We start from the raw sequence: 14,044 nt of genomic DNA on the forward strand, positions 1-14,044 counted from the left end.
GACTGCCAAACCAGAAGAAGGAATGAGTCATAGGGTATGATTGACATTTGACGAATAGAGCAAAATCTCTGTCTGAGAGTCATTGTGGCTTTCTTCTCACGAACAGAAACCAGAGTATAAACAAAATTAGCATTTTAAAAAGCTTGCTTTTTCTTTTTTTTTAGAGAGAGAGAGCGATGACCTTGCTTAGGACTTGAACGCGGTGACTTCCACTGTGTGTACTTCAGTTAGTTTGTAATGAAACAATTATATTCTGTAAACTTTAAACTCAGCTTTATTTCATAGAGCTGAACTTTTTGCTGAACTTGCATTTATTGGACAGCTGCAATTATGTACTTGACAGAAAAGGGAGTTTGTGTATATGCATATGAACAAAAGCTAAAAAAAGTTTGATAGCCCACAGTTCCAGATTTCTCCTACTTAAATACGAGGTGCTGATGTGAGCCTCAGACACAAAGAGCACGTACGTTTATTTTTGACATTAAAGCGTGCTGCATTAACACGCAAACACTTTAACACTTCAGTTAAATTCAAAGGCGAGATGACTACGTGTCATTCCACCTTGACTAGTGGGACATTAAAGCGGCGTAGAGAGGAACACTCTCTCTTCTCTTCCGTTATATATGAAGCCACAGCCAGGAAACAGTTGGCTTAGCTATAAACTATTACTTGGCTGGCAGTAGTGACCTCGAGACAAGCTGTTTGCCTCCTGCTTCCAGTCTTTGTGCTAAGCTGAGCTTCCTGGATCTGTCCTGGCTGTACCTTTTTATATTTAACAGACAGAAGCGAGAGTGCTATTGATCTTCCCATCAAACTTTCAGCAAGAAAGAATAGGCACGTTTTCCAAAATGTACTCCTATGAGTAAAGGATATATTTCATATCTATAAACACTGTATTAAATTTTGCAAAAACAAATATTTCCAGGATCAAATATGAACTTTTCTATTACTATACAATTCATAATAAAGCTCCTAGTAGTAGCAGCAGCTCCTATAATAACAACCATCCAATAAAATGAAATACACTGCACACATCGGACACATCTTCACATGTGCACTTCTTCATTTACATACATTGTCATTCAAGGTTAAGCTGTTGATGTCTTTGTGTCGTGCTTAAGCTGCTTTAAGTCAGCATTCCTTACTCCATGACAGCAGCAGATCTGGGACGTTCTCTTCCTTACATCGCTTTAATGAAGCCATTTATATTAGTGAGATATGTGATGATCCTCCTCTCTTTCTTCCTCTCTCTTTTATCAACTCCACTTGCAGCTGATATTTAGTTTGTGTGTGTGTAAGAGAGACAGAGAGAGAGAAAGAGTGAGAGAGACCATCATTAAAAATGTATAGCATCTCTCCAAACAGTGTCCTGACAAGCCACTCATGCTCATTGGATATCAGTCATTAAAATTTAGCGAAGAGGGCAAAGCGTGGCCCGGGTAGGTATCAGGTTCCTCATTCAGGCTCGTGGATGAATTTTTCAAAGTCCTATTACCTCTACAGGCACCACTGCTGATGTCTCAAGGCTGTACGCTCTGACACTGCCGTTGTCTGTCTCTGCCGGGATTATAGCTGAGGCGTGACAAAAGCCGAATCAACAATAACAACATGAGTCTCAGGGTGGCTATACTGATTCATTTACTGCTGCTTGTTGACAAGGCTGATTCCAAAAAAGGTGAGTTGCTATTTGTTATCTTGATGGAGCAACGCTTAAATTTGATGGAAGTGCTTTATCTTGCAGGTACAGTATATACAGAGAAAAGTTGGGCCTCAATTGTTCAATGTCAGCTTGTAATACACTTTCAGGGGTTGTACCAGGTTGCTGGTAAATCGTCAAATAAATAAGTAAGCAAGGAATGAGCCATAGGCTTTATTCAGTATGAGCTCAAATGAAACTTTTGTAATTATAGGTGTCAAATGTGGAGGAATCCTCTCTGCTCCATCTGGCAATATCTCCAGTCCAAACTTCCCAGGCCCGTATCCCTACAACATTGACTGTTCCTGGCTAATTGTCGTGGCAGAGGGATCCTCTGTCCTCCTCACCTTTCACCACTTTGAGCTGGAATATCATGCCAACTGTGACTATGACTACATCAAGATCTACAATGGCATAGCTGAGGACGAGGGGAACCTCCTAGGGATATTTTGCGGTGACATCTCCCCACCACAGTTCACCTCTTCTTGGAATGTCATGTCCATCATCTTCCATTCAGACCGCCACGTGGCCTACAGGGGCTTCAGTGTTGGCTACAGAAAAGGTAACTTCTTATATTTGATGCAATACGACAGGGATCAGTTGGCTAACTGCCCAAAACTTGACTTGATTTTTTTCTGACAAATCCATAACTCTTGTATTTTAGCTAAAACTTCTTGATCTTAACCTCATTTGAGTACTTAGATCTCTGCAAAACATTATACAGAAACAAGACTAAGAATCTGAAATCACACTCTGCAATGATTTAATCATGCTCACCATGATAATGCTAGAATGTTTACCTCCTTACAACCCTCAAACCATGTGAGGAATATGAACTCGACCACAGTCGTGTTATCTTTTTAGCAGTTGTTGTACCCATGACCTGTTATCTGTAGCTCCTTTAAAAAAAATATTGTATGGTCTATCTGCTTTTGCCCTCTATCCTCTCTAGATATGTGTGGTGGAGTCCTAACTGGCCTATCTGGTGTAATCTCCAGTCCAGGCTACCCTCAGGAGTACAGCAACAATGCCGACTGCTCTTGGGCCATCCATGTGTCCAACACCAGTGTGGTCACCTTGGTATTTTTGGACTTCCAGTTGGAAAACAATGAGGGATGTAATTTTGACTTTGTTGCCATGTTTGATGGCCCAACAGTCACCCACCGACACCTTGGGAAATACTGCGGGGCAGATAAACCCCCAAATATTGTGACCACCTCCAATCAGCTTCTGGTAGTCTTCAAGTCTGATTTCAACATTGGTGGACGTGGGTTCAAGGCCTACTACTATTCAGGTATGAAGGTTTGGTGTGAGTCATTGTATTGCAAAAATAATACCACTGTGCACTATAAAGTTCTTGACTTTGTAGAAGTTGTATTCATTTGTCTACTCAGAACAGAAAAGCTACAATGAAATCCAAGTAGTCGTCTAGACTGATCGTAGTTCTGAGAAGAAGAAAAAACACATTCCATCATGCTGAAAGTTGGGAACGAACTATGTAAAAGACCTTGAACATGGCACAGAAGATCCAGTCATCTGATGAAATGAAAATGAAACACTTTCAGCTACAATATGAAGTACAGTCTCTGGGCAGAACAGAACTCATCACCTGTCTCACACCATTTCTACCACGAACATTCGTCCTTGAGTCCTTTGTCTAGCCCAGACTTGAATCCAATTGAAACATTGCAGAAGAAATTTTAGACAGCTGCTCACAGACTGTTCCTGTCTGACCGTGTCGGGCATGAACATATGAAGGTACTGGAGTTGCAGAAGGATGCTGGCAAAGATAGTTTAATGCCTATTTAAATAATCAATCCTCACTTTTAAAATATTCATTAAATTAATGTTTTCACATTTTATTTCATGTTGACCAATGCTGAAGGAAAATCTGCTTTTAATTCATCATTAATACAGAAACAACAAGAGTCGATACAGCATCCTAAAACGCCACCACAGAACTGAAGACAATGTAGTAAACTCATTTAAATAATGTTGACCAACTTCTATAATCAACTGTACCCAAACAGGTGAATGCCAGCAGGTCCTGTCAGCTGTGAGTGGGAACTTCAGCAGCCCCCATTTTCCAAGCATCTACCCAAACAACATCAACTGCCACTGGAGCATCACCCTAGCTGCTGGATACCGCATCAAACTCTTCTTCCCCGTCATGGACTTGGAAGACCGCAACAGTCTGTCAGATGAGTGTGACTACGACTATGTTGCGGTTTACGACGGGGAGAGTCAGACGGACACCCTGCTGGGACGCTGGTGTGGCAAGGAGCAACCTTCCTCGCTTGTTTCAAAGGGCAACAAGATGCTGGTGGTACTCAGCACAGATAGAAACGAAGCTCGCAAAGGGTTCACTGCATCTTATCTTGGAGGTAAATGTCCTTTATGTAGGTTTCTGAACAACCCACTGCTAACAACGTTCATGGTGTGAAATCTCAGCTAAATATATTCCTGGTGAGACTCTAAACTTTTCTCATATATGCTGCTCTTTAAAAAGTATGAACTGTGTCTCTTTTCTCCCCACAATCCAAGTGGTGCCCGTAAACATTAGCTGCACAAGATCAGAATTCACCATTTTGATACCCCAGCAGTCCTTACCGCAGCTGGACCGTGAGAGCATCTACCTGGGAAACCCAACCTGTGCAGCCCAGTTGACAGCCACCTCATACAAGATACTTGCTCAGTTTGTTAACTGCGGCACTGCTGGCCAGGTGACTAGCCACAAGTCTCATATCACTTACTGGTACACCATAACAGGCAATCATTTACCGTACTTAGGCTACTAGAGACATTGATCTGTGACTTCTATAAATACTGTAACTCCTGATCCCTTACAGAAATATCGGAACATCACCGTGCTGGTAAACAAACTCTACATTGATTTCTCTGATGGGAAGCAGCAGAACGTGCAAGAATATAGGGTGCAGTGTGATGCCCTGCGGAAGATCGCATCCGTGTCCTTAATTTCAGCAGAGGAGCGTCGTCTCGAGGAGCAGGCCCAGCAAACCGACAACGACAGCGGCGGCAACACAGAGGAACCAGAACCTGTGCCTCACGACCTGAGCGATATTGTCTTCATTAGCATCTGCGTTCTAGCTGTTATTCTCATGGTGATAGCTATTGTTTGGCTGGTGCTGCTTTAGTTATATATGTGTGTATATATATATATATATATATGTATGTATATATATATATATAAATAAAAAAGGACTCCAATGCTAAGTTTTCATATTTCCAATCATATTTTTATAAAAATGTTAACCACCAGTATAAAAACAAAGCTTCTATCAACAAAAAAAACTTCATGATTCTAGCACAAAGGAATGTCATTATCATCATCATCAATATATAAATTCATGTTCTTGACTGTGATTTACATGCAACAGTGTAAGGCTGCTTATGTGCCACAAAGTGTGAACGTATTTTATATCCTCCTTTACAGAAAATCGAGAAAAAGAAATATTAAAAAAAAAAGTTAAAAAATTAAAATGTGTACGCATCAATAAAACATGACAAATTCAAGTAAAAACAAACAGAAGTCTTCGACATGCAGTCGGTTATTTCTTGTATTTAGAAACCAGCTGGTTGACCGATGTCGTGTTGTCCTTCACTTGAGTTCTGATCTCAGGGTTGTGTTTGAAGGCAAACACCAGCGCTCTGATCGTCCGTCTGTACGAGCTGCTGACTAATCGGGAGCTCTGGTGAAACACCTCTCTCTCGATGTTGTCTATGAGTCCAGAATCTTCCTGTAGATATCAGATGAGAAAATGAAAAACATACATACGATGTCAAAAAGGTCAACAGACTGTATTACAAGTAACACGATGAGAAAAGCCAGTTTTCTAAATATTTTAATGTATATTTAATAAGTCATTAGAAAGGGTGCTGCGTGGATAACGTACGCTGAATTATAAGTTGAACTTGGTAAACATCCACATCATACTGCAAAGAGTTACAATCCATGTGAGTTTGATGTGATTGATCTCCGTTGCTGACATTTGACCACACATGACTTCACAACCATGTCAAACGTAAGTTAGATGTGGAATAGCTTCACTCTTCCTCACCTTGACCTCCAGAGCTTCAGACATGAGTCTCCTGGCGTTGCTCCTGAGTCCTTCAGATTGTTTGTCAGAGCGCACTTCAATAGACGGCTTATTGGAATTCTCCTCGACGAACGTCCTCCAGTCGGTGTAAACCTTCGCTGCCATTGAACTCACCTCGGGGTCCAGATGCTTTCGCATTTTGTTGACAGTGTGACCTTACAGGAGAGAGAGGATTTCATGTTGTTTAGAATAATTAGTGTGAAGTGTAGCTGATAAAGGACCTGGCATCTATGAAGTAAACACAATTCTGATAGCTTTTTTTTGTCCTTAACAGACAGATACTACTGTTTTAGCACTATAATCAACATTATCCAAAACCGACAGTTTCTCTATTGACATCAACAATTGCTCCATTCCCCCCTCCCCACAGGTTAAGAGTCTGGGTGTCATCCTCGATAGCACACTCTCTTTTCAGTCTCACATCAACAACATCACCCGGTCCGCCTATTTCCACCTACGCAACATCAACCGCCTCCATCCCCTCCCTTACTCCTCATACCACTGCCATCCTGGGTCATAGCCTCTTCACCTCCCTCCTCCTTGGCCTCACCCACAAATCTCTCCATAAGCTCCAACTGGTCCAGAACTCAGCTGCCCAGAACTTCTTCCATCCACCACATCACTCCTGTCCTGCAACAGCTCCACTGGCATCAACTACAAAATCCTTCTGCTCACATTCAAAGCGATCCATGACCTCACACCACCATATCTCTCGGATCTTCTCCACGTTGCTGCTCCCTCAGATCTTCTTCCTCCATTCACCTGACTGTCCCCTCTGCCCGTCTCACCACCACCAGCTCTGAACCTCTTTACCCCTCCGTCATAAGGAACATCAACTCACTCTCACAATTCAAGCCCGCACTTAAACCCCCACCTGTTTAAAATTGCCTTTTCCATCTGATTCAACTGCATTGTCCTATTTTAACCTGTTTTTAATTGTTGTATTTTTGTAATTTGGTATACTTTGTTGTTTGTTTCTGTTATTTGCTGTCTACTTTTATTTACTGTAAGGTCTCCTTGGGTGACAGAAAGGCGCCTATGAAATAAAAATGTATTAACATGACGTCTTCCTCAGTGTTATGGAATTTTCTATCCTTGGGCTACACGAGGTCACGTGTGGGCCTTGAGGTCCTCTGCAGTATTAGTTGTTTGGCTTTGGTTGGGAACAGTAGGTGCCAGTCTATCTCAACGCTGTTGTGTCCAGGGTCGAAGAGACCTATTGCTGCTTTCATAGACATAATAGATAATAGTTGACAATAACACCTGCACGAATAAAGACATTCTCTTTGACTAATTCTGGGCGTGTAGTATTTGTGGTGTTATCTTTGGGTTTAAAGTCGATCCACCAGGATGAATTGGGCAGAATGTGAGACCGACTGAGGCACTTCTGATGAACTTCGAGAGTGTCTCTAATCCTCCTTGATCAAGCCTCTACCTATTTTGGTGGACTTGAGCACCTCCCTGGATGGGATCTTCTTGCTCAGGTCTGTCAGGGCAGTCAGCAGGTTGTCCTTGCTCTGTCCTGGCAGCTCCAAGATGGACTTAGACCTCATGATGTCCTCAATCACAACCACCCTCTGTGAGAAACACAAGGGCAGGTGAATAACCAGCAAACCTACACACACAGTCACACTCTCTTAGCCTGATAACTCACCCGTAGAGACTCTATTGTAGTTTGTTTGTAAACCTTTTCGTCGCTTTTCGGCTTTGCAGGTGTTTCCCCCTTCGGAAGCCGGACTACAAACTTGTCCATCTTTGAATAAAAAAACAAACTGGTTGAGTTCAGCTCAGTGTTTTTAGCTGTTAGCTCCCCGGCTAACTAACTCTCTCCTCTGTGTGAAAGTCACTGTGTTAAAGGCAGCACCGGCTCGGTTTAAGTCATCATGTCAAGTCGTGAATGCTCCAATAATTAAATGTTATCTTTATAAAGGTAACTGTGCCAAATGTGTTTGGAAAGGAGAGCTACAGCTAAGGCTAAAGAGTAGCTAATGAAGTGCCTTCAAGTGCTGTGGGAAATAAGAAAACACAGACACGACCCAACAATTTCAACTCAAACTTTATTTATAAAGCACGTTTATAAAACAACTAGTGCTGTACAGGTTGATACATATAATTAACATATAATACCATAATTACAAAAGGTTAAGACAGATGCTAAGATATTTAAACTTGGGTTTAAAAGTGGGTTTAGATCTTGGAAGTAGAGACGATGCGAAATTCAACAGAACAAATAAATAAACAGATACATAAATAAACAGATACATAAATAAACAGAACAAATAAATAAATGCAACAAATAAATGTAACATTTATACATCTTTAAAAACAAATGATTACACACTCCAGTGTTGCAATGCCATCATCTTATTCTTACTCTAACATTATTTATTTTAATTTATGTTTACATCATCTGTGTAATTGTATCTCCATTTTTATCGACTCACATTTCATTTTGCAGTTTTAACCATCGACAGTATTTCATACAGTACTACTACTGGTACTACAAATTATGTGTTTCATGATCAAATGCAGAAGTTTGGATCTGTATGTTATTGTGCTTACCTTTTGATGTGGATATGAAAAAAAAATATTCTGCTGCTGCGCAAAGTGCATCTCGATTTGTTCTCATTATGTAATAATGATTTTGTATGTTTTTTTAAGTGTCTTTGTCCCATTCTGTGTTTTTGTTTTTTTATTCTTTCTACCTCAGTATTTTATTCTATTGTATCTATCTATGGGTCAGACTTTACAACACCTGCACTACCTGATCATGTCGTAGTCTCCTGTTCATGTCTCACTGCTACTTCACTGCTACTGCTACACTTTCTTTGCAATATCTCTTACAGTATGGTCACTTTGCATTACAATACCCTTTTTATATATCATGCCACTTTTATCCTCAGTACTTGTCTGTTTTTGAAGGTTGTTTGTCTTTCGTGTTTATTGTGAAGGTTATAGATATTTTCTGTCTGTTTATTTATTTTATTTTTTTGCCTTTTTTTTTATTTATTTTTTACATTACAGCACTTTTATTCTTTAACTGTATTTTAATTGTATTTTAATCTGACTGTATTTATTTATCTCTGTACCTGTTATGTTTTGTTTCTACTTTTGTTGTAAAGCACTTTGGGTACTATCTGGCTATTGTAAAGGGCTATATAAATAAACTTGATTTGATTTTGATCTAATCTAATCTCTAAAACGACATTTGCACAACATACTTATCCATCTATACACAAAAAAAACACATTTATATTTGTTTAAATTGTTGAATCGTGATAACAAGACATGCTCAGCTCCAACAAAAACACAGAAAACATGTTCACACTTTATTTATTTTTATTTATTGATATATTACGCACAAACATTTGAACCTGTATCCACGAGGTATTTACGAGGAGCACGTAAACGCAGCAAACACCTTTAAAGCGCAGTCTCGCGTGCTTTGGAGGTGACTCCCGCGAGATAACAGAGAGGATTCAGGAGGAGGAAGAAGAAGCGTGTTGTTGTTTGTTTAGGTTTCTCCTCGCAGGGTTAAAATGGGGACTCTCTGCTCCTTTCTTTGCGCTCTGGGGCTGCTCGCTTTCACCGCCGCGTCCTCGGACGTGTTCGACAGCGTGTTGGGCAACACGGCGTCCTGCCACAAGTCGTGTGAGATGACATACAGCCTGCACACGTACCCACGGGTGAGCACTCCACAGTAATAACCTGCTATTAATTTAGGGCCTGTTGTATCTGAAACTGCTACGACGCTCCCTCTCTCTCTTCTAAATTAATTGTGTTAAAAGTTTAAAGTGCGTCATTTTTATTTATTTATTTAAAAACACATGCAACTGGTCCTGTGCGCTTTTTTGTTTTTTTGCAGGAAGAGGAGCTGTACGCCTGTCAGAGAGGCTGCCGTCTGTTCTCCATTTGTCAGTTTGTTCGTGACAGCGAAGATCTGAACCAGACTAAATCCGAGTGTGAATCCAGTAAGTGAACGCACCACGCGTTTGGACCTGTTTTTTATTCTTATTGTCTGCACAAATCCTCCTAATAATAGACTGTTTCCTCGTTCCCTGCATTCCTGTTTCATCCAAACAGCCTGTCACGAAGCCTATACCCAAACCGATGAGCAGTATGCATGCAACCTGGGGTGCCAGAACCAGCTCCCATTTGCTGAGCAGCGGCACGAGCAGGTGTGTAACAAGTCAACCCGGTGATCTGTGCAGATCTCAGTGATGCATACTCAGTGTTGCTTCTTCTTTTTTTGTTGTTTTCCTCCTCCTAGTTGGAGGCCATGATGCCCAGGATTCACCTCCTGTACCCGCTGACTCTGGTCCGAGGTCTGTGGGAGGACGTGTTGAATCAGGCCCACAGCTTCATCACGTCCACGTGGACGTTCTACCTCCAGGCCGACGATGGCAAAGTTGTCATTTTCCAGGTATGGAAGCAAATACGTGGCTTTAAAAGATAACGTTCTGCATGCAAAGTCGCCGTACGGGTGTGTTGAAGAACTTCTGTCTCCTGTTTTCACAGACCGAACCACAAGTCCGCTTCTTCTCCCAGTTTGAGGTGGAAAAAGAAGTTAAAGAGGAGCCACAGAAGAGTTGTAAGCCCTCCACCCGTTCTACTGAAAATCTACTAAAGGGATACAGCTGGTGACGTTATCCTGTGATTGACTTAAGTCCTCTGTATCCATTGTTCTCCCTGATAATACATAAATGAGCCACGTCATTGCAGTGAGAGATTAACAACATGCATGTTTAATCCAAAATCTTTAATTATGCATTATTAACTCTTGTTTAAGTAAGGCATTTTTTAAAAACTACAGTTCCCAGCTGAGTGTTTTGGAAGGAGAAGTGAAAATTCTGCCGTATTTAGAGACTCCCAATCGTTTAAATGTGGGGATAGCTTTGCAGATTTTCAGTCGATCTCTCCTGGAAGTGTTGGATTTAGTTGCCGACATGGAAAAGTGACAGACGGGTCAAGTATACCGAACGGAAAACAAGAGAGAGAGCTGAGGGTGAAGTTTAAAACCCTGGCTCTCTTCTCACCTACGTGATCACGGCGTTAAGTGGGCGTGAAAGTCAGATGGTAGATTTCGGAGATCAATGGAAAGCACTGAGAGACAAACTGACACATTGTTGGTTTTGGTCTTTTCGTGGAATTTGTTGACGATAAGAAAAGTACAGAATAATGCCAGCCTTGTCCTTCAGAATCACTGTTCTTAAAAATGCCTCTATTAAGGCTATATTTCAACCACAGTCCATAAATCCTGCAGTAAACAAACAGATGAGATGTGCACGCATGTCAAGTAACTCTTTCTTTCTCATTTCAAGTCCCCGGGTTGAGCAGCCCTGTTTACAAAGAATACCATCGCACTTTAATCCAGGAAAGAGACAGAGACATGATGGGAGACCGCAGCTACGATGACGACTACAACCTCTTCAGCTGCCTTTCCAGGTTGTTTTATCGCTGTTGTCAAAGGAATGAAATTGAAATGGCTTGATAAGTAGATCAACACTGAGGATCTCATCCCCACACAAACTTTTTAATATTTGCACTCTTCTCCTCAGGAATCCTTGGCTACCAGGGTGGATCCTCACCACAACTCTGGTCCTGTCAGTCATGGTCCTGATCTGGATCTGCTGTGCCACTGTGGCAACCGCTGTGGATCAGTATGTGCCCGCTGAGGTGAGTAGTGTGCTGTCCCTTGTTTTGCATAGAAGCTCAGTGGAGGCAAATATTTATTACGTGTAATTTAAAGGGACTGTTTTTGGTCTTGCACTTACAGTTGGGGGAAATACACTTATGCACTTTGTTGCTGAGAGCTGTATGATACCATCTAAACCACTGTTACATGTGTAGCTTGAGCAAGGCATTGTTAAAGACGGTGGGAAATGGCTCAAAAGGTAACACAATCAGGTGACCCAGCACCTCCGAGGCGTACATAGTGACAGAAAAACGCTGTCAGAGTTGGCCTGAAACACTCGCGTAGTGTTTGTTTCTTGGCAGTTTCTAATGATTGTGGACACGGCGGGTGGAAATGTCGCTTCTCTAGTTGTGTTGTCATCGCGCCCTTCTCTTCGCCCGGTTCGCTGTCTCCAACACATCCTGCTTTCCCAGTGTTGGAGCCGAGCCCCACCCTCGGACAAACAAGCAGGAGAGCCAGAGAGAGACAAAGAAGCTCGAGTCAAACATAAAATGACAGCAACTCTCAACAACTCCCCTGGAGTTTCTTGCTGGTTGCTTAGCAACTAGTTTTTTTTTTCTTTCTTTTTCTCACACCTAAGTATTTGTATGAATTAGATATACAAAACATGTAAATCGGTGAGCTGTGGGGATGCTGATAGGTCCATTTTTATTGGGTTTTTTTAGACAGCCAGTCTTTGTGCTGAGCTGTCCTGCACAGATGCTTGACATTACATCCAGGGTTATCTTGACTTTTGAGTATGATTCATGCTGGCAATGTCAAATGTTAAAAATCCAAAACAATATTTATATAGTTTACTTTTATATTTTTTTCAGAAACTGAGCATCTATGGTGACAAGGAGTACATGAAGGAACAGAAACTGATCCCGTATCCAGCGTCCTCGCTGCTCATCATCACCTCCAAAGGGCCAGAAGAGGAAGAAGCCGGGCCGCTCCCTTCTAAAGTGAACCTGGGTCAGTCCGACATCTAGACGCCAAAGTCGTAGCAGAGAAGGGATATCCTCCTTTATGAATAATCTATAGTTGATTTTTATCCTCTCGCACAAGACCTGTGCTTCTCGCGGTCTAAACAGGAGTAACTACTTGCAGAACGTTTTGTATTCCTCATAATGTCTCGTCTCCCTTTTCTTTTTTTTGAAGCTTTTTAAAACTGAAATGCTGAAAAGGTTGAGTTTCTGTATATTTGTATGATTGAGGCATTATACTGTAGTGATGACGAAACAAGTAAAATGGGTTTGGGGAATTTTTCTTTCCTGAATTCTGAGGCGTGCATTAGTGTGCTGGTGTGCTTTATTTTATTGAATAATGTTTAATGAACAGTCTGTGGCTTGAAGTGATGCAGGTTTTTACCCAGTCCAAATCTTTTTTTTTTCTTTTTGGTAAAATGGTTTGTGCTAATATTGCAGACTCTCCCAGGTTTTTGTTTTCATGTTTTTACTGCAGTGATTTCCAGATTCAATTTTACAATAAAGTTCTATGCTCTTAATTAAAATGAATTAATAGTGGTGGTACATACAGTAGGTCTTTTCCTGCTTCACTGTCGTCTGTTCTAGTAATGATGGAACTGAATTAAATACAATGGAGTAAAGTTCTTCACCTGGGTCTGACCATTATTTTTATTTTTTTCTGGGGGGAGTCTTATCTGTCGACATTATTATTATTATTTTTCTACAGCTAGATTTGTGTTAAAATTAAAGTGCAATCATTTCCACTGGTACAGAAACTTCATTTTAATCTCACAAAATGGGCTTGCATGTTTAAAAACTGATTGTACATGGGTATCTGTTACTCAAACTACACTGCTGTGAAAGTCCTAGCAGCTCCAGCTTTATGTTGTAACGTGTACATGAATCTAGCTACCTTACAGTATGTTATTTGAGCATAACGTGTCCCTTTTTTTCATATTTCAGCCTAGTTTCTCATTGTTTTGCAGTGAATATCTTCAGAGCCGGCTCAGCTGAATTTTACCTGCCATGTGGCTCAAGGGCAAAAAAAAAAATTTGCTGCTAGGCGCTGCCCTATTTATCTGCTTTCCCTCTCGTTCTTTGTGCTATGTTTACAGCTTTTTCTATGCTGAAAAACTATCTGGCCTCGAGGTTTTGACGCCTGGTAATTTGATTCAAAAGAGAGGTGTACTTTTTTTTTTTTTTTTTTACACATCAAAGTCTGTTTACATGTCTCGGGGAGTACTGTTGCATAGGTGGAGAAAATTGTATGAAGCCTTTTGTAGCTTTAGAGAGAGCTGTGCAAAGTGATGATGCCCTCAAGTGATGTCACTTCCATCAGTTAGGACTAGAAATGTGAAAATGAGAAAACTCTGGCAGTGTTAGGAGAGAAACCTCTGTAGCGCATTCATTGTGGGTAGTGTAGGTACCACGTTGACAAAGAGGAGTGAGAATGTGTGCATCAAGTTTTACATTGGTGCAGCACTCTTAACAACATATGACCACATACCCGAAGAGGGACCCTCTTCAGAACATCTAAATGAAGCCAACTCAAGGTCCTTCAGTCCGTTGACATTGCGTCAAATGCTCC

The 14,044-nt window shown here is 41.1% G+C and overlaps 3 protein-coding genes across 3 annotated transcripts; 2 read left to right on the plus strand and 1 right to left on the minus strand.

Annotated features, from left to right (window-relative positions):
• Window positions 1-1,608: 1,608 nt before the first annotated feature.
• On the plus strand, window positions 1,609-4,851 carry cdcp2 (CUB domain containing protein 2). Its single transcript, XM_019276248.2, has 6 exons — window positions 1,609-1,675; window positions 1,911-2,258; window positions 2,649-2,990; window positions 3,727-4,080; window positions 4,241-4,419; window positions 4,546-4,851. Exons 1-6 carry the CDS (start codon window positions 1,609-1,611, stop codon window positions 4,849-4,851), a joined length of 1,596 nt encoding a protein of 531 aa, XP_019131793.1.
• An 80-nt stretch (window positions 4,852-4,931) lies between these two features.
• tceanc2 (transcription elongation factor A (SII) N-terminal and central domain containing 2) lies at window positions 4,932-7,839 on the minus strand. The gene is made up of 4 exons (XM_010746455.3): window positions 7,469-7,839; window positions 7,250-7,391; window positions 5,776-5,969; window positions 4,932-5,454 (listed from the first exon to the last, which is right to left on the minus strand). The coding sequence occupies exons 1-4, from the start codon at window positions 7,565-7,567 to the stop codon at window positions 5,266-5,268; spliced, it is 624 nt and encodes a 207-aa protein (XP_010744757.2). The 5' UTR covers window positions 7,568-7,839; the 3' UTR covers window positions 4,932-5,265.
• A 1,409-nt stretch (window positions 7,840-9,248) lies between these two features.
• tmem59 (transmembrane protein 59) lies at window positions 9,249-13,105 on the plus strand. Its single transcript, XM_010746209.3, has 8 exons — window positions 9,249-9,500; window positions 9,680-9,785; window positions 9,898-9,992; window positions 10,085-10,237; window positions 10,333-10,405; window positions 11,136-11,259; window positions 11,373-11,490; window positions 12,325-13,105. Exons 1-8 carry the CDS (start codon window positions 9,354-9,356, stop codon window positions 12,478-12,480), a joined length of 972 nt encoding a protein of 323 aa, XP_010744511.3. The 5' UTR covers window positions 9,249-9,353; the 3' UTR covers window positions 12,481-13,105.
• Window positions 13,106-14,044: the final 939 nt, after the last annotated feature.

This window comes from Larimichthys crocea, chromosome II (assembly GCF_000972845.2).
Source record: "Larimichthys crocea isolate SSNF chromosome II, L_crocea_2.0, whole genome shotgun sequence".
Taxonomy (NCBI): Eukaryota; Metazoa; Chordata; class Actinopteri; family Sciaenidae; genus Larimichthys; species Larimichthys crocea.